General features: G+C 46.0%; 2 protein-coding genes across 6 annotated transcripts in view; both read right to left on the reverse strand.

Annotated features, from left to right (window-relative positions):
* Window positions 1–9,591, reverse strand: part of MACF1 (microtubule actin crosslinking factor 1) — a 257,008-nt gene extending 247,417 nt beyond the window's left edge. For all 5 annotated transcript variants that reach the window (XM_089478295.1, XM_089478296.1, XM_089478294.1 and 2 more), the window contains exon 1: window positions 9,372–9,591. In XM_089478295.1, the coding sequence (XP_089334421.1) occupies window positions 9,372–9,591 (220 nt within the window). The remainder of the gene's footprint in view (window positions 1–9,371) is intronic.
* An 11,062-nt stretch (window positions 9,592–20,653) lies between these two features.
* Window positions 20,654–24,383, reverse strand: NDUFS5 (NADH:ubiquinone oxidoreductase subunit S5). Its single transcript, XM_089478736.1, has 3 exons — window positions 24,252–24,383; window positions 21,628–21,845; window positions 20,654–20,986 (listed from the first exon to the last, which is right to left on the reverse strand). The coding sequence occupies exons 2-3, from the start codon at window positions 21,841–21,843 to the stop codon at window positions 20,882–20,884; spliced, it is 321 nt and encodes a 106-aa protein (XP_089334862.1). The 5' UTR covers window positions 21,844–21,845; window positions 24,252–24,383; the 3' UTR covers window positions 20,654–20,881.
* Window positions 24,384–24,580: the final 197 nt, after the last annotated feature.

Below are 24,580 nucleotides of genomic sequence, written 5' to 3' on the forward strand. Positions count from 1 at the left end.
TGTGTCTGTATGTATGTACTTGTATAGGCCTTGGACATTGTGGTACTATAGCTCCCAAAGTACTCTGATAAAGAGGAACTGGGGATTAAATCAGAGGCCCTTGAGAGACCTGTGTGCTACAACTCTCTAGCAAAGGCATCATAAGGATCCCTACCCAAAATATAAATCTCTGGATCCCGAGGAATGGAGCCGTGGAAGTTACAATTGTTACCGACTATCTATAGGCACACAGTTGGATAAAATCCAGGAATAGCTGAAAAGTGCAATTGTCTGCAATGGTCATGCGCCGTGATGGTCTCTCCTTCCAACACCAGTGAGCTTTCTCTATATAGGAAACCTATAGTACTGTTATTAAAAAGGGGGTTGCCTCCCCCAAAAAATGGGGAGGTGGGGCTGCAAAGGGCCAAAGGAAGGGTTTGGGCTCCATCTGGTGGAGGCATCTGAGCCATGCAAGTGGCAGCCATGCCTCTGGAGATGAAGATGCTCTCTTGGGGAAAGGAAGAAGAATAGCAGAAATCTTATCCTGAGAAGGAAAGTTTGGAATTAAAGCATTGGAAGGAGCTGGGAATGTGAAAAGCTGCAAGGTGTAACGACCAGGAAGGCTGGCGCATGATGTCTGACAAAGCGGAAGCAGGAAACATGTTCAGAGTAACCGTATGGGCCTGAGTTTGCATCATGTATTTTGTGCATTTCATCAAGGCTGCATCCACACTGGTGAAATAACCTGGTTTGGCACCGCTTTAACTGCCCTGGCTCAAGGCTATGGGATTCTGGGAGGTGGAATTTGTTGTGGAGCGGAGCTTTGTGGAGCTCACTAGCAGAGAAGGCCAAGGACCTTGTAAAGTTACAAATCCCAGTATTCCATAGGATGGAGCTACAACACTCAAAGTGGAGTCAAACTACATTATTTGTACAATGTAAGATGCACCCTAGGCAACCAAAGCAATGGGGCAGAAAAGTGACCAAAGGAATGGAGACACAGAAGAGTTTGCATTGAGGATGATTTTAAATGTCTCACTGCGATGGTAAAAATATGAGGCACTGAAGGAGTATTTCATGTGAAGGGGCAGAATTTTTATTCACGTGGCACTACCATCATTTTGCCTCCCTATACCTATACCCCTTGCCTTGCCACGAATGGCACATCTGGAGACGGGCAACCCTTGAATCACTGGGGTGCCATTTGCTGGGACGTTGACACTGAAATTTTCCCCATTGAATTGGGGTCTCTGTTTATCCATGTTTGCATGGAGTGGAAAACCCTCTCCATCCATCCCTCCCCAATGCAGCATCTTTTGATGGGCCTGTAACCATGGCAGCCCAGAGAATGGGTTACTCAGCCATCTGCGTCGCCCTGGAAACGGGCTTCTTCCATTGCAATTTCCCTTTCTGTGTGTGTATGTGTGTTGTGTGGGACTTTCCCTTTTCTCTAGGCCACTCCACCCTGAATGCAACAGCAATATTTGGAGAGAGGTGGAATAGGAGGGGTCTCTTGCAAATACACAAGGCTGCAACCCATTAGGAAACAAGGACAGTAAGATGTGCCAAAAACTAGATTACATCCAGAAACAATGCAGCTTGACAAAGCTTTAGCTCAATGCTAGGGAATTCTGGGTTTTGCAGTTTCATGGGATAGTTAGCCACCTCTGTCGGAGAGCTCTGGAACCACAGCAAACTACACATCCCAGGATTCCATACCATTGAGCCATGACTCGGTGTTGACTCAGATTTCCATCCTTTCGTTGGTTGGTCAGTAAAATGAGTCCCCATCTTGTTTGGGGGCAGTTTGTCTTACAATTGTCTTACACATTGTGAACCACTTAGAGACAGTGCTGAGTTCACTATCAAGTGGCATAGAAATGTAAATGCTAAATGCTATTGTTGTGACAGTTAAAACAGTGTCAAACTGGATTATTTCTGCAATGCAGCTCGGAGCTGAGAACATATCCTAAATGATACACACACACTTGCATGCAAAGCCGCAGAGGCTCCAACATTGGGGTCTGCATCCTATTATTTGGTCTCCAATAGAGAAGAACCACTGACTCAGTCAACACAAAAGTAAATTCCAGTTTTTCAATGGGTCTGCTCTTAACAATAGGATTCGGATGACAAATTCCACTTGCCTATGACTAGCATGGCATAGTGATTTGAGCATTGGACTATGACTCCAGAGACCAGAGTTTTATTCTGGCTTGGCCATGAAGCCCACTGGGTGACCTTGTGCAAGTCACGCTTTCTCAGCCTCAGAGGAAAGCCATGGTGGCAAACCTCTTCTGAATAAATCTTGCCAAGAAGGCCCCTGTTATGGTTGCCATGTCATAAATGACTTGAAGGCACACAATACCAACAACAAGTGTTATTCAGCACCTTTCCATGGCCTTTTATCAAATGCTTTATTTTGGGAAGCATCCAGGGGTAGCTGTGTTGGCCATTTAGCAAATCCAATCAAATATCCACCAAATGGCGATCCCTTTATTGGCCATCCAAAATGCACAATATACACATTGCAAAGCTTGCATCATATATATTGTGCACTTTGGTTGGCCAATAAAGGGATCGCTGTTTGGTGGGTTTTTGCTTGGATTTGCTTTACTTTGGGGTAAATGAAGCAAGCTGCCTGCATCCCTCCCTCCCTCATTTTGAGGAGCCTCCTTTATTTGCTTCTGATGATCAGCTCACCAGAAACTAAATGCAATCTCCTTTTTTTAGAACAATCCAGCTCCCAAACAGACACTGCATTCAGCGGCTGATTTTAACTGTCAAAACCGCCCCTAAAAAAAGCAGAGCGTCTGTTGTGTTAAATGAGAATATGTGTGTGTGTGCATTTTGTGCATTTGGAGAAGCAAACACAGGGCTGGCACCGGGACAATTTCGATACCGCCTGACCTAAATTTTTTGCTCCCCGTCGTTTTCGATTGTCTGCATTTTTAATTTGGCCTCGGAGCTGATTCCTGACCATTCCTATTAATTGTTATCAGCTCCATATCTCAGTGCACCAATTTCTCTCCCTTCCTTTGTTGATTCAATTATTTATCCTCAGGAACACCTTCGGAAGGTGGGGAAATGAGGCACAGACCCACAAAAGAGATCTAGTTCTACACACACAAAGAGATCTGATTCTACAGTCAAACATGGCTATATCTTTGAATGCGGCCACAAAGAGATCTAATCCGTCTTCACCTGGCAGGTTTCACCAGTTACATTTCTCTCCAGATCTGGCTGTGCAGGAGCTTCCGGCTAGGATCGACGGTCGGTAAACCCTGCCAACAGAGAAGCCTGTGGTCTCATAAAGGACACAGGGAGAGAAGCAGATTTTGGAGGGAAGAACCAGATGGCTGCAAATGGAGAAAGGGAACGTGACTGCCTTCTTCTTTTACTGCCTTTGTTTCCCAGTGACTCCGCTGCGTTGGGAAGGATGGCTGAGACACTGAGACATGCCCTTTCTGTCTGCATAGAGCATCCCTCTCTATAGCGGCCTCATTCCCACTACCTTATAAACCGGATCACAAATTGGTTTGAACAGATTCAAATGACCCTGGTTCTGCTCAATTTGGGACCAAATAATAGGATGCAGACCCCAATGTTGGAGGCTCTGCAGCTTTGCAGTCAAGTGTGTGTATATCTTTTAGGATATGTCCCCACTTGAACTGAATCACTGAAGCGATTCGGAGAGGGATGCCACACGCCAGACCTATTTAACCCATGCCTTTTTGACACTGATGTTTTCCGTGTCTTTTTGGATAAATCGATTCCGTGCAAGTGTGAACCAGATGCGGATTGGAATCAATTGAAATTTGCCCTTCCACTGGCTGGAGTGGGTCCATTTTGAACCAATTCGTTCGTCAACATGAACCACAAGTGGGTTATTTTACAGGGGGAAAATGCAGTCAGGGCAAATGTAGTGGGAACCACGCTCCGCTGTCGAATTGATCCATCGATTCGGATTGCAAACCACTTTTTAGTAAGTGGGAATGAGGCCTTATTAATCTCCAACAAGCAGACCTCTGAACCCTCCCTCCATCCCTCTCTTTGTAAAACCATTTCTGTCTGGTGAAGAATGGAAAGCTAGCACAACAACAATCCTCACTACAAATCCGCCTTCTTAACAGCACTGTGTCAATACACAACAGACTTCTAAGCATCGCGTTGTATCAAAGACCCACGGATTCCTACATATACTTGCATGCCTTCAGTTTTCACCCAAATCTATTGTTTACAGACAAGTCCTCCAAGACAACTGTATCTGCTCAGACATGTGAGAAACGGACTCAAAACTCTTGGATGTACAATAGGTATTCCTCAAACTACAGTACCTAGCTAATGAAGTAAAAATGCAAACCAACAAGGCTGGCTTCTACTCCAGTTCAAAGACACAGCCATGTGAGTCTGGAAAATCAGTCTGCAAACGGATCTTGTAGGCCCTTTGAGACTCACTGAAAGAAAGAAGTTGGCAGCATGAGCTTTCCTAGACTTGAGGCTACTTCCTCAGATGCATGGAGATGTTCCTCAGATGTCTTCACTCCATGCATCTGAGGAAGTAGACTCAAGTCTAGAAAAGCTCATGCTACCAACTTCTTTCTTTCATTTAGTCTCAAAGGTGCTTCAAGATCCCTCTGCAATGTACTAGAAGACAGATCAAAATCAGGAAATGACAGAAAGGTAGCAAGACTTAGCAACCTACTCTTCCTGCCCCCTTCCAAGAGGAATGCAAGCCAACAATTCTTTTGCATGTGCTCTCATTGGCACATGACGTTTCCCCAGCTGGACTCTGGACAAGAGTTGCAAATGATACTTGGGTGAGATCTTACTCTAGTGTAATTACACAAAGTGTAAGGCATGGTGGTAGCAGGGTGCCACAAAGCCAAAAAGAAAGTGTAGTGCTGAAAAGAAAGAGAGAGAGAGAGAGAGAGAGAGAGAGAATGGGGCTATTGGGAGCCATCAGAGCTTTTCTGCTTTCTAGGAATTCAAATCATTTGTTGAGAACCAGCATGGTGTAGTGGTTTTGACTGGCGGACTATGACAGGAAAGCAAGGTTCGATTCCCAGCTTGGCCATGAAACCCACACTCTATCAGCCTCAGGGGAGGCAATGGCAAATCTCCTCTAAACAAATCTTGCCACAAAAAACCCATGATAGGTCCACCTTAGGGTCGCCATAGTTTGGAAATGACTTGAAGATGGGCACCACCACCACCAAATCCTTGCTTAGTTCATCGTTGCATGCAAGGACCAAGAGTTAGGATGGTTTTGCACACATCCCCAAGTAAATGAGTTTTTCTCCACAGTTTCCTCCCAGTATTCAGACCCACGTGGGTCGTTCCCATTTGCCCACAGTGGCATTGTCCGCCTTTGCAGAGGAGATGGCTTTGCATGACAAAGCCAGGGAGTGGCAACAGAGGGGCTGGGTGGCCCAGTGACCTCTGTCCCCATGGGCCATGACTTGCCCCCTTTGAGAGACGCTGGGTGGCCCCAACCCTCCCTTGACCCCGAGTCAGTTGATGGAGTCCCCCTTTTGTGGCCAGTCCTCTGCTCCCCGGCTGTGGGTTCAAAGAGGAGGCAAAGGAGCTTGTCACAGGCAAAGGATTGTCCCATAAAGCAAGAGAAGAGGCTACAGAGGGACCCTCTCTCTGTGACCCTGGGCTTTTTTCTCGGCACAGAAACAAGAGAAAAAGAGGAATGGATGCGATGGTGGTATGGAAATGAGACGGATCCAGCTGGAGGAGAAAGAGGGGTGGCAGGACGTACCAGGAAGAGAAAGGGAAGAAAGCAGAAAAAGCGGAGGAGACAAACGCTCCATTCACATTGGTTGCTTTTCTTGCATTTCTGGTCTTGCCATGGGTACCAAACTTGCCCACTATAAACCACCCTCCTCCACTTCTCAGCTTCCTGGCAGCATATGGTCTTTTGGTGTGTTCTGCAAACACCTATTTTCAACTGGAATGGGTTTAGATAATATTGGCTCTGGGAAATAAACTACTTGGTTTGCAATAGAAGGAGCTCTGGCACAATTTGTGTATTTATTTATTTAACTTATATCCTACCTTTTGCCCAGAGCCACTTGCAGAGTTGCATGTCTCTCAGCAGCAGTCTGGTGCAAAAGCCAGTTTCAGGCCAAATGTATCATTAAATGGCAATAAACCTAGGCTTGCCAAGGAATCTCCTTTCAAGCAAGGTTGCTGGATGCTGGCATCCAAAACATCTGGAGGGCACCAGACCTGAGCACCATTTTCTTTTAAAGCACTATTGCATGAAATTAGTGTGCACAGTAATGTGGAAACAAGCAAACAATCCCTTTTGTTTAGGTATGTGGTCACATTGTGCCTGAGAGCCAGTGTGATGTAGTGGTATTAAGTGTTGGGCTACAACTCTGGAGACCAGGGTTCGAATATAATAATACTAACAATAATCCTAATGCTGGAGCATCAAATAGGCTGCTTTTTTGGTATCCTCTGAGGACCTTTCTTTCATTTCCTGGAAAGGGATGCTGAGTTTTATATTATGTTTTAATCTATCTTTTCTTGGCCACTATTGTTCTACGCCATTTTCAGTTGTTGATTATGAGTCAAACTTACATCCTGTTTAATTTCTTATGGGCTCCTTCTTCCTCTTCCCTTGAACCTCACAACAACCATGCCAGGTAGGCCAGGAAAAGTAAAGTTCAGGGGGATGAGAGAGACCACATAAAACAGGACCGTCATCATTCTAGATGTAGACCTGAGTGAAATGTTTTGATTTGGGAGGAAGCTTTTAACGGCCGAGAAATACCATTGCATTCCAAAATGTTGCACACGGCGAGGATTTGCTCAGGCTAAACAATGTTCTGTCCTGCTGTGATTCATCCTAGAAACATGATGAGATTCAGAGCCAGCCTCCTCTTCTCAGGCAACTTATTCTGCCATCGCCAGCCAGCTCCAGCCAACCGACAACGCCAGTCGAGACAAACGGATTGACCGTTCAAACAGAATCCATTGAACCACAGCACCAAATATAGTAAACCAGTTGTAAATTAGCCAAAATTATTTTAGCATTTACACATAGCCCCCATGCAGCCAAGACTTGTTCCTAAAAGGGGAAATTTGGACCAACTGCGCCAGCTGTGAGTTGCATGCCAAAAAGTAACTTCTCCAAAGTGTCGTTTCAATGCAGCTTGTGCTTCATCTATATTGCAGAATTAATGCAGCTTGACACCACTTTAATGGTCATGGCTCAATGTGACAGAATTCTGGGATTTGTAGTTTTGTGAACTATTTAGCTTTCCCTGTTGGAGAGGTCTAGTGCCACAACAAACTACAAATCCCAGGATTCCACAGAATGGAGCCACAGCAGTTCAAGCGGCATCAAACTGTGTTAATTCTATAGTGTCAGCAGCTTTGGTTAGACTAAAACTCCAAGAATTATTTCATAGCTGGTGGCCATGCTCACAAGAGCACTCTGGGAGTTGTAGTCCAAACACCTCTACCAGCTCTGCCCATGGCTGGTGGGGGATGCTGGGAATTTTAATCCAATATCATTTCCCCCAAAACTCTGCACAGACCTAGAAAACAAGCATAGCCAATGGGTAACATGGCTCTCCAATAAATATTGTTTGCCTTCAAGGCAACCAGGTGGTCTTGGGCTGCAGCCACATTGCAGAAATAATCCCAGTTTGACACCACTTTAACTGCCGTGGTTTGACGCTATGGAATTCTGGGAAATGTAGTTTGTCGTCTGTTGCCTTGCCACAACAAACTACATTCCCCAGAATTGCGTATTATTGAGCCACTGCAGTTAAAGTGGTGTCAAACCAGATTATTTCTGCAGTGTGGATGCAGCCTTGTTCATGTATACAGATTTAAGACTATATATTGTAACAACTCCAAACATAAGAAAGTAAAATGTGGTCAGTATTACATACACAGTCTGGACAGAGGTGCAACATTTACTTCCTACCAGGGTCTGTTGCAACATAATTACTCATATTAATTTACTCAAGGAGGACATAATGACAGGTAGCAATGTAACTACTTCACTGGTGTAACATGTAACGTTTACTAACTACTTTGCAAAGTTATTTTAAGTGCATTTTTAGATGAAGCAAGTTGCTTTTTGGGGGGAAGAGAGGCGACATTTGACTGACTAACAGCAATGGATCAGTCTTAAAACGCTGTAAAGGATAATGGAAATAAACTACTTTTTTCTGCTGCTATTAGATGGCACCAAGTTCAATGCAGAGCCCAAAACGCCTACAAAAGGTTGCCCAAGGGCTACTGTTTGGAAAATGCACAATTCTTCCTGCATTCTAGTGTAAAGTCGAAAATTTTACTTGCACCCTTCAAGAGAATGGATCCAAGTTCAGAACTTGGGTGTGTCTACATTGTAGAAACAATGCAGTTTGACACCACTTTAAATGCCATGGCTCCATCCTATAGAATTCTGGGATTTGTAGTTTTACACGGTCTTTGGCTTATTCTGCCAAGGAGTACTGGTGCTTCACCAAACTACAAATCCCAGGAGAGCCATGGCCGTTAAGGTGGCATCAAACTGCATTATTTCCACGGTGCAGATGCACCCCTTCTCTCCCTGGATTTGCAGGATCTTGTTCTCATCAACATCATCATCATTATTGATAACTGTTATTTATGACTGTTTGTATACTGTTTAGAGCCAAGCACGTCAAAGCAGTGCACATTATTAAAACATGAAATATGCACACCATACGCAACAGACATATTAACATACACACTTTATGAGGTCCAAAAAATAAAAAAACTAAATTGGACTATTTGGGAAGACTCTCAGAAATAAAGAGATTTTGACATGCATCAAAAAGCATGAATAGTTGACGCATGTTGTGTTTCAAGGGGACGTTTGATAAGATCCCAGAAAGAATGAGACAGCCCCAGATTGGTGGCATTTCAGAAACGGGTTAGAAGAAAACCCACTCCTGGTCTCCAAATAACAAAGTTTGCATCTGCCCTGTAGAATTATTGTAGTTTGACACCACTTTTAATTGCCATGGGTCAATGCTAGGGAATCCTGGGATGTGTAGTTTGTCGTGGCACCAAAAATCCCTGACGGAGAATGCTAAATAGTTCACAAACCTTCAAATCCCATAATGCCCATAGCACTGAGCCATGGCAGTTAATGCAGCATCAATGTAGAGGCAGCCAAAGACACCTAGTATAACTATGCAGACAAGTTAAGACAGCAGCACTTAGTCTTTGGTCCTCCAGATATTTAGGACTTTGGCTCCCAGAATTCTTGACTACTGGTCCTGGCTGAGACTTCTGAGACTTAAAGTCCAAAAGAATGAAAAGACACTTAAGGAACATTTCGTAACTGACCACTGTCTGCCCAAACCCACTTTAAAAGGATGCCTCCTTCTTCTTACCGGCTACTCTGACGACGGCTCTCTCAGCCGGATCCAGGACCGAGTCCTGGCTTTTCCTCTTCTTCTGCTCATGAAGGGGTAAATTCCAGGGCAAGGTGTCCCCAGGTGGGCAAGGAGACAGGCTGCCGGACCGCTCACTCCGGTAGGACCGCTCACTTTTGCAGGACCGTTCGCTCCGGTAGGACCTCTCACTGAGGGTCTCTTCGTCAGAAGAAGACATGGCCCCTTGCTGAAAGCGGTGGGCACAGAGGAGCCCCTCGACCGTCAGGAACAGAAGGTCTGTAAAAGAGACATTGGAGCCAACAGGTGAGGAGAGGCCAGGTGAGGAATCCAACAAGTCATGCAGGACTTTGGAATCCAAAGAAGAGAAATCTGAGGTTTCAAAGCAAGCATAAGAACAGGTAGGCACCACCATCGACTCTCCAAAATCCAACATCACGCTTGCGCAGTGTGTGAATGTGCATTTTTAGGGCTATATGGCCATGTTCTCAAAGCATTTATTCCTTCTAGGAATACCCACAAAAAAACTATGGATGCCGGCCATGAAAGCCTTCGACTTCATAAATTAAAATATCTATGTAGAATATAAAACCACAATAAAAAATATACAGATGTTAAAAGGCATCACTAAAATCCACCTGTGCCATAATAAAAACCACCCTGATATGAATTATGTATCAAATGCTTGCTTAAATAAAAAATGTCTTGGCTGGCCAACAAAAAAGTTATCATGATGGCATCACTAGGGTTGGTGCAAGAATCCATGGTGCCAGGCAACTTCAAGGTACTGAATGCCTTAAAGCCATGATCACCAAACTCTGGTCCTCCAGGGTTTTGGACTTCAGCTCCCAGAAGCCTCAGTCATGTTGGCCAATGGTCTGGTATTCTGGGTGCTGAAGTCCAAAACACCTGGAAGGCCAGTTTGGGAACCACTGCAAGGCACTGGATCCTATCCAATCTTGGATACTAAGCCTGGTTAGTCCTTGGATAGGAGACTGCCAATGAATACCAGGTACTTTAGCCTTGTCCGCGATGAAAATCAGGTCCTGTTGGATCTATTTCAGAGGAAGGAACTAGCAAAGCCTACTTGAGTATGCCTTGTTAGAGAAAACCTAATGAAATCCATGGTGTCACCATAAATTGACAGGTTCTCATGAGCCTGTATATCCTGAAGGTGCCAGATCCTGTCTTATCAAGGAAGTTAAACAGGGTCAGCCCAGGTTGGCACTTGGATAGGAGACCACCAGGGAATACCAGGTGCTTTAGGCTCTGTTTCAGAGGAAGGAAGTGGCAAAAGCCAACTCTGGAGTCTCCTTGCCTAAGAAACCCTCCCAAATCCATCACCATTAATATGGCACATATACACACATAGCTAAAATGCCTGGCTCTAGACCTCAACTTAGAAAGCCCCTTGTTCCGGTCTTCATGGAAAGGGAAGCACTCTGCCTATGCTCAGAGGCATTCTCCACTACAATTCCACAACCTTCAGCGCTTACGCTTTGGCACCAAAGACCAGCCTCGGAGCTTTAAGTCCCGGAAAGCTCACATTAATCTTACAGATCTGGGTGACTGGGCTTCATTGGAAAAAAATAAACTCAACAAAGCCAGCCTTGTCCATATGAGACGCTTAGCTTATTCTTTCCCCCCTTTTCTTTTCTTAGCTCCTTCCCAGCCATGTCCCTTTCCTAAATCCCTCTCCATGTGACTTCCTTGCAGGAATTATGGCCTTCCTTAGACACAATGCCTGAGCATCCCTTCTTCTCCATCCATCGCTTTCCCATCCATCACCCACCTTCCTCCTCCTATCAAAGGGGGAGATCTCGACTATAAATGCACAAAATGTCCTTTTTATTATCCTCACAGGTCTCCATCCCATGGACGAAAGGGGAGGAGAGATGGAAAAAAGCGTGGAGGGAAGAGGAGAGGAAGAATGGAGAGTGCGTTACCCCATCTTGAGCGAGGAAAAAATGCATGCAACAAGGCTTTGGGTACTAATGAATTGGATGCTTCTTTGCCTCGCTCCGAGGCATCTGTCTCCTTCCTTGGACACTGCAAGGATGCCACTCAACAATGGACCCACACATGCCTTGCACACACATGCACACACATAATCCCACAACTGCCTGAATCCAGCTGGTCCCCCCCCCCTTCTTCCCCTCCATCACCACCATCATTGGAAAAAGGTTTTCCTGCAAATAAAAACCCAATTGAGATGCTACATAGCAATCCCTTCCCAAGCTGAGCAGTACATATGTATTTTAAACCCACATGCCATCACAGAGCCTAATCTCATTTGGAATAACCCACTAGTTTATATTTGAGACAAATAGGATAAAGGCAACGATAGTGACAGCAATGAATAACCTGATCCATGGCCACCCCCTTGTCTTCTGGCTGCATTTATCATTTTGTTTTGTTTTGCAAGGGAATACCATTTAAAACCACATGAGAGATAATTAAAAATGAGGAATTAAGAGCTGCAGCCCGCCATTCTGTCTGTGATCAATGAGACAATACTGGAGAACAAAGACCCCAAGACCCTGAGTGTTCCCAAAGCCTCTTTCCCACCAGTAAATGAATAAACAGAACCAGAAGCCATGCCTTCTTCCCTTGATGGCTGCACCTGAGTGGCCCATTGATGCCTCTGCAGGCGCCCAGCTGTGTGCATCAGGCATGTGTGAACACATCTGGGCTGTGGGCAAATTGATGAGAGAGAGGAAGGAAGGCATGAAAGAGGGGATAGTTGCCTTAGAAAGATTTCTTTGGCTTTACATTTTTGGCACCTGTTTTATCCAGCCCTTGCTCCTAGCTTCTCTGGAACACACCCACCTCCTGAAACCACCAGGAAAAGGGCATGGTCTCCCCTGGCACCTGCCTTTGGGCAGCATGCAAGCAAGGCACAAAACCCACAAACCCACATGCACAAGGAGGCCAATGAAATGCATGCCTATAGGGGAGGCTACATGGGGCATACATGCATGTTTATGTGTATAGGGATTCCTATACATGCCTGTGTGCATATATATATATATATATATATATATATATATGCGCACCCACAGACCCAACTGAGAAGGGAGGTCAGTTGCATTCTTCTGGGGTCGCCCCCCTTCTACACCCGGTTAGGTCAAAGGGGGGGGGCATTTGCAACAGCAGCAGGTGCAGGTGGAGGAATGCCTACCTGCCCCCCTTCCTTCCTTCCCTGGGGCGGGAAGGGTAGGAAGGAAGGAAGAAGAGAGAGAGAGAGAGAAAAGGATGGAGGGAAGGTAAGATGGAGGGTGGAGGGGGGGAAAGAAGGGAGGAAGAGAAGGAAGGAAGGAAGGAAGGAAGGAAGGAAGGAAGGAAGGAAGGAAGGAAGGAGGACGGAGTGAGGGAGAAGGAAGGATGGAGGAAAAAAGAAAGGATGGTGAGGAAGAAGGAAAGATGGAGGGAAGGAAGGAAAGGAGAGAGAAAGAGAGAATGAAGGTTGGAGGAAAGGAAAGAAAAGGAAGGAGATTGAGAGTGAAGGATGGCTGGCTGGTTGGAGGGAAGGATGGAGACAGGGAGAGAGGGAGAGAAGGATGGATGAATGGATGGATGGGAGGAAGGGAAGAAGGGGGGAAGCCGAGGGGGCTCGGGGGGCAGGCAGGGGTGTCCGCCCTTGCCAGAGCCGGAGGGGTGAAGGCGTGGGGTCTCTGGCGGTGTCCCCCTGCCAGTCCCTGGGTCTTACCGGGCTCCTTCCGAGGCTGACAGAGAGAGGGACGGAGGAGAGCCCCAGCCAGGCAGCCTCTCCCTCCTCCTCTCTCTCCTTCCCTCCTTCTTTCTCTCCTCCTTCTCTGCTCAGAGCTGACTCTGAGTCTTTCCCGCGCGCAGACGCCGCCCCGCCTGGCTCCGGATCGGGACCGCCTCCCCCCGTGACGCCACCCCCCAACAGGTGAGGGAGGGAGGGCCGAGGGGGCCTCTGGGCATGGGCAGAGGGCAGCCCTGGCTGGGGAATCCCAAGGAGAGACAGAGAGAGTTTTGGAAACCAACCAACCAACCTACCTTCCTTCCTCTCTCTCTTCCTCCCTCAAGTGTAAGGAAGGGATCCATTGGAGGTCCCAGCATCCAGCCCCCTCACCCAGCATCCTCGCCCTCCAGGGACCAAGGCCTCAGGTGGCAGGGATGCTGGGGGCAGCAGGATGTAGCCCCAGGACCATCCTTTTGGGAAAACAGCAGGGTACAAATGAATATAATGATCATCATCATCATCATCATCATCATCATCATCATCATCATCATCATCATCATCATCATCAAATTGTCATGTGCTTCAGGCAGCAAAATGCCTTGGGCCACCCCAACATTAAGAGACTGGGGCTATCTGCAAACTTGGGCAAGTCACACTCTCTCAGCCAACCAACCTACCTTCCTGCCAAGAAAAAAACTTGAAGGCAGACAACAAGAACAACAACAACAAGCAATGCACTTGACTCTACACAGACTAAGGGCCAGTCCATATTCAGGACTTTGGTCAAACATTTAATTGTGGCCTTTAGCTTTGACTTGTTGTCCCTTCCCTCCCCTTGTTATCCTTTGTTTTTAGGTTTGATAAAGCATTAAAAATAATAACTGGGGACCAAAAGGGAAGAGATGCCTTTGTGCGCCTCCCTCTTAAAAATTGTTGCTCTCCAGTTGCCGAGGGAGAGTTGCGTTTCGCAAACCTCCAAAAGCCCAAATCCTGGAGAACAGACAATAGAAGCTGCTGGGCTGCAGAGCGCTGATCCAGCATCATTGCTGGGCTTGCTTTCCTACAAATAATCATAAAGAATAGAGGTTTGCTGGGCCAGATTCAATGACACACGACACGACAACTAGTCCTCTCTGCCTTTTGCCGCCACCTACTTTTTGGTTTCCCGTCAGTCATTTAATTGCACAAAATGTGTAACCATTGGGGTGAGCTTCATTGGAGCAGGAGAGGTAAATCAGGAGAGGTAACTAACACCTCAAAGGACAGGACCAGAGTCCAAAATGAGTTTAACGGGTCAGAAAGCTGGGCCAAAACTAACAAAATGCATTTCAACAGGGAGAAATGTAGGATGCTATGCTTGGCCAGTAAAAATGAAATGCAGAGATATAGGACGGGGAACGCCTGGCTTAACATGTGAATGGGATCTAGGCGTCTTAGTGGACCACAGGTTGAACATGAGCCAACATTGTGATGTGGCAGCTAAGAAGGCCAATATGATCCTAGGCTGCATCAATAGGAGCATAGTGTCTGTTCTTAGAATCTAAGAAGTCCCTATTGAAATGAGTCTGGTGAGTGGCACAATATCAACCAGCAACGCCCTGGCAAAGGTGTTGGACTACAACTCCCACCATCCCCAGCCCATGTAGCCAAGCCAGGTCAGGGAAGATGGCAATTGCCCCATGAATCTCTGTCTCCTCCATAATGATCCCTCCAAAATGAACACCCTTTGTTGCTTCACAGCCCCATAGATTCATTCATGTCCAAATCTGTTTTGCCATAATAGAGCATCGGAAGTTGGGAAAACATTTCTTCCATCAATTCCAAAGTATGGTCAATAAATTAAATACACACAGACACACTACATTTGTGGGTTGTTTTGAGGACAGCTATTGCAAAGTCACCAACACACTGTTATATATTTTCTCATGGATCCATTCCAAAGCTTTGGGGTCATTAAGGCAAAGCCTGTAAGAGTCCAAGAAAACAAGAATAAATATGGATTAATCAGGGAAGACAAGAAAAATATTCACGAAATGAAAGTCAGATACTTCACTATATTATTTTGGGGCTGTCTTCATTTTGTGAGCAGTGACCAATGTCCACCACATTGGTTTGAAAAACCTTCAAGGAATGGTTAAGTCCTCTCTCGATCAACTGTTTATTCCTCGCTTCAGCTCCCACTTTATCCCACTTTATCTAAACTCCAGCTTTCCCAGTTTATTGGTCCTTTGCTGTGCATTTCCACAAACCCACACACATCCCAAATCTGCCAAATCTAAAGAGATGTTGAGCCTCCTGGGATGCATGGGAATGTCCAGTTGTTGGACTAGTTCCTCTGACCATTGGTCTGTGCTTCATTGTCTGACTCAGACCAGAATCTGAGCTGAAGCTGTTTTCTTTTAAAGCTGCTTCGTCTTGTTACGTCTCTCTTTTAAATGCAGCTCTTTCTGTATTCTTCTTTTTTGCAAACCAGCAATTATTGCCACAGTGCCAGCCCTTGAAAGCAACTCTGTTTTTCCACTATATTTTTAACTGCTGGCTCAGAACTGATTCCAACATCTTCAGGGCAAATGATTTAGCACAAAGTGTCCACTCAATAGGGATACATCACACACGCTTTGCTTTGGAAATCCTTCTTCACACTGGCTGTGAGCTGGTTACTACTCAGTGGCCAAGGCATTGCACTCTGCACATGCTCTATGCTCCTTTTGATCCTCATGTTGAGCACTCAGGTTGCCCCTTTCATTCTCGGCTTTGCATCTGAGGAAGCAGGCCAAGGTACAAAACACACTGGAGGAATAATACAGTCTGAGACCACTTAAACCACCCTGGCTCAGTGCTAGGCAGTCCTGGGAATTGCAGGCCTGTTACAGACTGCCAAAATAAAGCTGCTTCGGGTCTCTTTGGAGGTATGCTGTTTAAATGATGCATGCATCCTAAGAATCCAAAAGCTGCACCAAAGCTGCACTCTAGTGCTTAGGAATGGAGTGTGGCTTTGGCGTGACCTCCGGACTCTTAGGACCCATGCATCATTTAAATAGCATATCTCCAAAGAGACCTGAAGCAGCTTTATTTTGGCAGTCTGTAACAGGCCATAGTTTTGTTGTGGCACCAAACCTCTCTGACAGAGAAGGCCTCACAAAACTACAGTTCCCAGAATTTTATAGCATTGAGTCGGAGCAGTTAAAGCAGTCTCAAACTGGACTGTTTCTACAGTGTGTTTTGGATCCAAGTCCCCGAAAATGTATGCTGCAGCTTCTTGTACAATAATGATTCTATGATTCTGCAAGTGGACCGCAATCCACAAAAGCCTGTGCCAAAATAGATGAGTTAGTCTTAAAGCCGCTGCTACATTCTTCCTTCTTGCTCCTGTTTTTCCTTTCCTTTTCCATCCTCCATCATCATCATCATCACCATGAACCATTAGGACTATCATCTTCCCTTAGTGACTCTGAGCTGGGATCCTAGCCATTGGCACACACAGAGAGACCTAGCTTGGGGTTTTCACAAAAATGCACTGAGCAGATTTGGGTCAATGGTTATTTATATCATGCACCAGGCATCGGCCTGTTTTCCCTTCTCCAGACAGGGCTCTTTGATCTCTGTTTTTCTGCAGCTCCTTTTGGTCTCCCACCGACTACAACATCACAAACTCTCCTCTGCTTTTGCATCTTTCTAATCCTCTGTCCCTTTGTTGGCAGGGATAAAGAGAAAGGAGGGGGACTTGGTTTCTCAAACAGAGGAAAAAAGGGGAGATGATGGTTTTAGGTGGATTTTTGGAGGGTGGGAGATTCAGAATAAGGTTTTATAATCACTAGAGATGGATGGCTTTGTTATCATTGGGATTGGGAAGCTGCTCCAGGGTCAGGCCTGGACTTTAAAGGAGGTATTTGAGATGCTGGACCCATTTTTGGAGAAGGGCATTTAGTACCTGAGATAACGTCTTTAAAATTTGGACTAAAACCTGGAGCAGATGGCACAACACACACACACTCCTCATGACATTAGGGGCACCAGTTTTTAAAAATAAGCCTTCTAGTCTTTATGGCTCCAGAGCTATGCCTCGCTGGGTTTGGCAAAGCCCTGCTGGAATTGTCTGAGGGATGGTGGGGTGAGATTTCCAGCAGCTACAAACCAGGGAGAAGGGAAACGACATCCCTTTGGGGACACATTCTGGGGATGGATGGATGGATGGATGGATGGCAAAAAGGGACAGGGTCAGAATTCTGGGAGGAGAAGTCCAAAAACATCCGGAGGAGCAGAGTTTGGGCAACGCTGCTTTAAAGTTTAGGCTGGGATCCAGAGCAGACTCATTGCCACTCAGGGACGGAGCCAGGATTTTCAGAAAGGGGGGTTCCAGACTAAGTGCCACCATTATAATGGGGATTGGGCACGGCGGTGCAGCAGCACGCACCATTCATTTTTCTAATGGAAGGGGGGGTCCGGACCCCAAGAACCCCCCTCCTTGGCTATGTCCCTGTGCCACTGGTGCTATTTGGTTTGGGAACCCACCCTGCAAAGTGCAAGCATCGCTCAGAGGGCCAAGGTCTAAGATTTAACCACTCTGTGTGTCTCTTCTTCCATAAATCCCCTAAACAGGACTGCACACTGCTTTTTGAACATCTCACACTCCAACTGGGGCTGCCACTGAAAGTGTGAGTGCGACAGGAGGGACAACGGGCCCAGGATGGAAAAACCTTTGGCCACCTGAACCGTCTGCCCTGTTGTAGTTCTCAAGCGCCTTCCTCCTTTCTCCCATTTGGATTGTGCCACACCAGCAGCTCTCAAGAGCCAAAGCGCAGCTGTGGAAAGGCAGCCTGGCATCATTAGCTGTTTGCTTTCCTTTGCAGGCAAAACAACACACACACCGCCAAGTGAGGATTTCTTGCTGACTGCACAGCGCTTGAGGAAAGGAACATTATGGCCATGATTGGTGTTGGAAAAAAGGGAGCTGCTTGCAGTGAAATATCTGCCTGGTCCCGGCCACACACCTGCTTCCTCTCACATCCTTCGTCATCCAACCCTCCTGCCTTCTATCTTCTCTCTGCCTTGCAAATTTGGATGTTTTAGATGCTGTGTTTCAAAGCAAAGGCTGGTTACACGCTCCATTAAGTTCTAGCTAGACAAATGTCCCGTGCACATAACACACATCGCACAATATGTTTAGCTTCACAGTCACATTCTTCCTGCCATACCTTATGAAAATAGAAAGCTGTGGCCTATGTTCTCTTGTGGGGTTATCCCCATGTTATCCCTGGATTTTGTTTTTGATGAAGGAAAACCGGTCGTATTCCACATACTATGAAATTGGGAGAGATGGACCGCACCAGGGCCTGATGATTTCTGTTCTGCTTTTGCTTGGATTCTGCCTGACCTCTTTTCTCCTCTTCTCCTCTCCCTGGGGCTGGGAGAGTTAGAAAGAGGCTGCATGGTTTGTCCTTCGATTCACTTCAAAACTTTCCATTAACAGGGATAATACCATACCAGGAGAACCAAGCTTTGTGGGAAGGTGCCCTCCACATAAAAACCAATTCTAATCTGGTGGAATCTGTAACAGAATTTTGCATTTTTGGTGTACTCCTTCCTGATCAGGGCTTCCGCCAGCCATCCTATAGCCAGCCAGCATTTGGATGTCATACAGAAGGAGCAAGCTTGTTTTCTGCTGCTCCAGAGACAAGGACACGGAGCAATGGATTCAAACTACAGGAAAAGAGATTCCACCTCAACCTTAAGAACTTTCTGACAATAAGAGCTGTTTGACAGCGGAATATACTGCCTCAAATGGTGGCAGAGTCTCCTTCTTTGGAGGTTTTTAAGAAGCTGGATGGCCATCTGTTCCTGGGAAGGCTTGGATTGGGTCTTCCTGCATGGCAGAAGAGGGTTGGAATGGATGGCCCTTGGGGACCCTTCCAACTCTAGGATTTTATCTGCTCACCAAGCATACTCATATTTATTGTGCTATTTGGAAAGACCGGTCTGGCCCCTTAGGGTTTCTCCCTTCTCCTCCAAAAAAGATAATTCGTACTTCCTCAAACCTTGGGCCTGCGGAGATCTCCTTTCACCTGCCACAGGGGTGTAGTGTCACTCTCATTAGGTTGTAGGAATATTCACTATATGTCACAAGTGGCCATGTGGCAAGTGTTGCAATGGAAAACTTGGCAAGAAAGAGAAGGTGGGACTGTTGGATGTAGGGAGACCTGCTTTGTCACAGATGTAAACACAAACAGCAAAGGGCATCTGCGTCCTCCTGGTGGACAGGAAAGTATGATTTAATCCAAGGTGGGCAACTACAGCAAGTCCAGGGAGCATTTTTCTGCTTCGGATACCCTCCAAGTACCACATGGACTGCCAAAATTGGCCACAGAAAATCCAAATCTACTTCTGGTTATGAATAAAAATTAGTGTTAAAATATATTTAATAATGCAGCCAGTAGAAAAGCCAATGGGGGGATTGCAGCCATTTCTGGATAAGGTTGCACTCCATTTACAAAACCAGGTTCACCAGCCTGTGCCAAAGAAAAAGGGAATATCTGAGAGAAAGATTGATGCAAAGTAACAGGGAGCCTCTCCCAGGAGCAGCAAGAGACACAGTGAGAGGAAGAAGAGACAATACTGAAAGTCAGTATGGATGCCCAGTGGTTAGAGCATGTCAGTACTAGGTCTGCAGAGACCCAGGTTAAACTCCACATTCATTCAGTCATGGCCTAATGGCAGTTAGATCTCTCAGAACTGCTGTGAGGATAAAAACAAAAAGGGAGGCACAAGCACCACACTTGAAGTTCATGAAAAACAGGCAAAATGTACAAGTAACAAACAGCCGTAACTGAGGCAGCAGGAGCAAAATAAGGAGCAAATCCTTCTTAGCATCTCGGTTAAGCATGGTACTCCAGATTATTAGTGGACTACACTATCATCCCTGACCACTGTTCTTACTGGTCAGAGTGATGGGTACTGAGAACATCCAGTGGGTCCACCCTGATCGGAGGTGGGGATCTTGTGGCTCTCTAGAACAGTTGTTTTCAGGACTTCGTAGTTCAGTGATGTGGCATACCTGCATACTTTTCACAGAACAGTTCAAAAATACTGCTCTCGATGTTCCTGGACTATAAGTCTCAAAAGCCCTGTAGTGAGCATAGCCAATGATGATGGGTACTGGGAGTTGCAGTCCAGTAGCAACTGCAGTTAATGGTTTGAGCATTGGACTACAACTACAAGACCAGAGTTTGAGTACCAGCTCAGCCCTGGAAACCCACTGGTTGACTTTGGGCAAGTAATTCTTTCAAGCCCAGAGGATGGCAAAGGTAAAACCCCTCTGAACAAATCTTGCCAAGAAAATCCCATGATAGGTTTGCCTTGGGATTGCAAAATAGAAGAAGTGGGAAATCAAGGTGCACACACCACCACCACCACAACAGCAGCTGCAGAGCCCTTGCTTCTCCCTCCCAGGCGCCCACAATCCATCTGACCTCCGCTGCCTTAAGAAATCTCCTTTCTCTGTAAATTCTGCTGTCTGTAAAACAGCCATTTGACCACTGCATTCATGAAGATGAAAAACCTGAACCACCACCAGCACTGAAGACCCATAGGATATTTATTCAAGCCGAGATGACAGATAAGACCTGCACTTGACCCACAAACAACCATTGCTGTAAAGCTGTAGGAGAATGGCCAAAAGCCGGTGGGCTCCACTGCAGCCCTACTGTGGTGACACAATAGAAGACACACTCTTTTAAAAGTCACATCCCAAAGACAGCAGGGAATTCTTCCCAATTCTGCAGCCCCTGGGATCAGCTGCCGGTTTTCAAGGACTGGTCTCAGTTTTGCCACTGTGGTAATCCGGCGGGGTGTATTTCCCTTCCTTTATCAGCTTCTTTCTCTGTTCGGTGATAGTCACCAGACGCTTTATCTGCCAGAAGAAAGGGAACAAGAAAGATGCGATGTCATCTTGCAAGTTCAAAACCTCTGCAAAATTTTGACAGGTAACCCACTCCTGATTTCCTTTGCTTTCTTTCCCTGCAGCTTCACATGCCATCAATAATTCTGCCAGTGCAAGGAGCTCTCTGCCAAGTTATTTATCCTCAGGAAGAGGGAAGCAGTATTATACCACCAATATTAAACATTTTGCAAATCTTTCATCCCATTAGCAATGGAAAGTACCAGGACCTTCCAACAGTTGATAGTCATGGCAGTAAGTCAGCAGTGCTTTTGTGCATTTAGTCACTCGTTCACTTTCATATAAGGGCCAGAGTCATGCCTTACGCATATCTACAGAAGCAGCTGCAGTATCTTTAGCTAATGAGGAACTACTTCCACATTCAGTCCAAGGTTGCAGAAGCAGACTTGACCATGCAGAGGTATGTACATCATGCATGTCTTATTAGTTACACCATGTTGCCATTCAACACACAGTACTAGCAGTGCATAACTTCACACTTAAGAGATTTATCGCCCTGACGTAGCACCTCAGTCAGACATCCAAAAATCAGATTAAACCAGACACCCAGCTCCCCTCCAAGCTTGCGTCTTCAGCTTCCATTCTCCCCTCACCATTTTATGCATGTTAATGCACTCCGTCAGGTCCTCCATCTCCAGGCGACACTCCTTCTTCGCCCGGGTTTGCCCAATGCCTGCAGAACACTCCAGCCACTCCTTCTCAAAGGCATGGCACACGCTGGCCATCTGGTGAGGCTGTTTGGTGGACTGGGTAAGAAACCATCTGTCGAGGTCAATGCCCAGCTTGTCCTGAAGATCAAGGACTGGCATGGCTAAAAGGAGGCAGAAAATGAGAGTAAAGATTGAAAGGAGGCTGTCATGACTGAACAGGGGCAGAAAAGAAAAGGAAAGATTGAGAGGAAGAAGACCAAGGCATATGGAAAGCCTCTGGACCAGAGGAGGGAGATGTGGGAAGAAGGTATTTAAGGCAGAAAAGGGCAGTTTGGTACATTAAGGGTAGGAACACAGATGTGAAGAAAGCCTGGGAACATAAGCTACAGATGTCTAAACTCTGAAAGCTAGCTGCCAATGCCTTTCCTCTCACTTTTTGATATTAAGAATTTAGTTTTCAGACAAAGAAAGATATTACACATTCTGAACTTGACCACTTCCACTTTATCAAGCAAACTCAGAAACTACTCATTTTGCTGAGGAAGAAAAGGAGGAGCCGTGAATCACTGCATAGTTGCTTGGCTTCATGAGATTTTGTCTAATCAGTGCTATTCTCTTAGCTGTCACCATCAGCAGTTTCTGCTTCTTCTCATCCCTCATTTTCATCACACTCACTGATGCTCCAAAGCTGGAGGTTTGCCTAGACAGAGACGAGCTCCTTTATCCTTGTACACAGCTGCTTGGTTCTTCGTGAGAGCATTTCCAAACAGAGAGCTTTTGTAGCGGAAAAGTGGGGTATAAATATTCCAAATAAACAAATAAATAATAAATAATCAGAAATCAGTTACTTTCACAGGTTGACAGTGATGATGGAGGAGGAACCCTGTGATATCCATAGGCCTTTTCAAAATGCGGCTAGAGGTACATATTTGGCAGAACCCCAGAATGAGTCCCTGGATCAAATAACTGAATATACTCTTCATATTCACATATCAAGTCCTATGAGTGATTGGAAATCATTTGCAGAGGATAAAGCCAGAAGGCAATACAGGTGAGTCTCTCTTATCAAAAAGTGCTTTGGATTTTCCCTCCCAGATTTCGGACTATTTGTGTATATGGTGAGCCTTGGTATCTTTTGGGGTTTGGTTCCAGGACACCCCTACCCCCAGATACCAAAATCCACGGATGCTCAAGTCTCATTAAATTCAATGGTGTACTAAATGGTGTACCTTGTAAAAAAAAATGTCAAAATCAAGTTTTGCTTTTATATATTTTTGAATACTGTATTACTAAGCTGTGATAAAGAATCCGTGAATATAAAGAGTCAACTATACATAATCTTGGAGATGGAATCCAAGTCTAAATATGCGATTCGTTTACGTTTTGTATACTGGGAAGGGCAAGACTCCACCACCTTCTCTCCTGAACTGTGCTAAGTTACAGGTAAAGGTATAGTCCCTTGACTTGAATGTCTTGCCATAACCAACTGTAGGGAGTGGTGCTCATCTCCGTTACTAACCAAAGAGCCAGCTTCCTAGAGAGGACACTCCACTAGGCTTTTGTAGCTCCTTTAGCACAACTCTATGGTCAATGCCTACCCAATGTTGACCATAGAGTTGCACTGGAGGACCAAGAGATTCCTAGAGAGGACACTCCACTAGGCCTTTGTACCTCCTTTAGCACAACTCTATGGTCAATGCCTACCCAATGTTGACCATAGAGTTGCACTGGAGGACCAAGAGATTCCTAGAGAGGACACTCCACTAGGCCTTTGTACCTCCTTTAGCACAACTCTATGGTCAATGGCTACCCAATGTTGACCATAGAGTTGCACTGGGGGACCTAGAGATTCCTAGAGAGGACACTCCACTAGGCCTTTGTACCTCCTTTAGCACAACTCTATGGTCAATGCCTACCCAATGTTGACCATAGAGTTGCACTGGGGGACCTAGAGATTCCTAGAGAGGACACTCCACTAGGCCTTTGTACCTCCTTTAGCACAACTCTATGGTCAATGTCTACCCAATGTTGACCATAGAGTTGCACTGAGGGACCTAGAGATTCCTAGAGAGGACACTCCACTAGGCCTTTGTACCTCCTTTAGCACAACTCTATGGTCAATGCCTACCCAATGCTGACCACAGAGTTGCACTGAGGGACCTAGAGATTCCTAGAGAGGACACTCCACTAGGCCTTTGTACCTCCTTTAGCACAACTCTATGGTCAATGCCTCCCAATGTTGACCATAGAGTTGCACTGGAGGACCTAGAGATTCCTAGAGAGGTGTCCTCAGGTAAAAACATAGTGTTGTTGTTATTTGCGGTATTTCCATATTTGCTTGTGTCTTGTGCCCGTAACCCTAGCAAATATGGAAGGACAAGTGTGTATACACATACACACACACTGTATATTTAAGCCGTGGATGGCTGAATCCGTGGATACGGAGGGCCAGCTGTATCTTGGTGTCTTGGAGGGATCTCTTCCACAGGCAAAACTGGGAGGCATTTAACAACAACAATATAAAATGCATCCTAAAGGTGAGAAAATGGCTGCCTCCCCCTCCTTACCTAAAACAGCGACCCTCCTCCGCCTTCTTCAACTCAACGCTGTCCTTGCTGGGATTTTAGGACAGGAGAAGCAGCGCTGCCGTCAAGCGCGAAGCTCACTTCCGGGACGCTCTTGCCCGTCTTCCGGTCTCTATGGCTATCGGCCGTTCTTCTGTGCCGCTCCTGCACGGCAACTTCCGGTCTCTATGGCTCTCCGGCAGGCGACGACCAGGATTCTATGTGTCACGTAGAGATAGGATTGCTGAAGAGTGACTCGACTCACCGCTACTTCCGGGTTTCCTTGTTTCTTTCACTTCTTCTAGTTTTAGACTGTGCTTTTATCTTATTTA

This window comes from Sceloporus occidentalis, unplaced genomic scaffold (assembly GCF_023333645.1).
Source record: "Sceloporus occidentalis isolate IW3139 unplaced genomic scaffold, rSceOcc1.0.p SCAF_13, whole genome shotgun sequence".
NCBI classification, from domain to species: domain Eukaryota; kingdom Metazoa; phylum Chordata; class Lepidosauria; order Squamata; family Phrynosomatidae; genus Sceloporus; species Sceloporus occidentalis.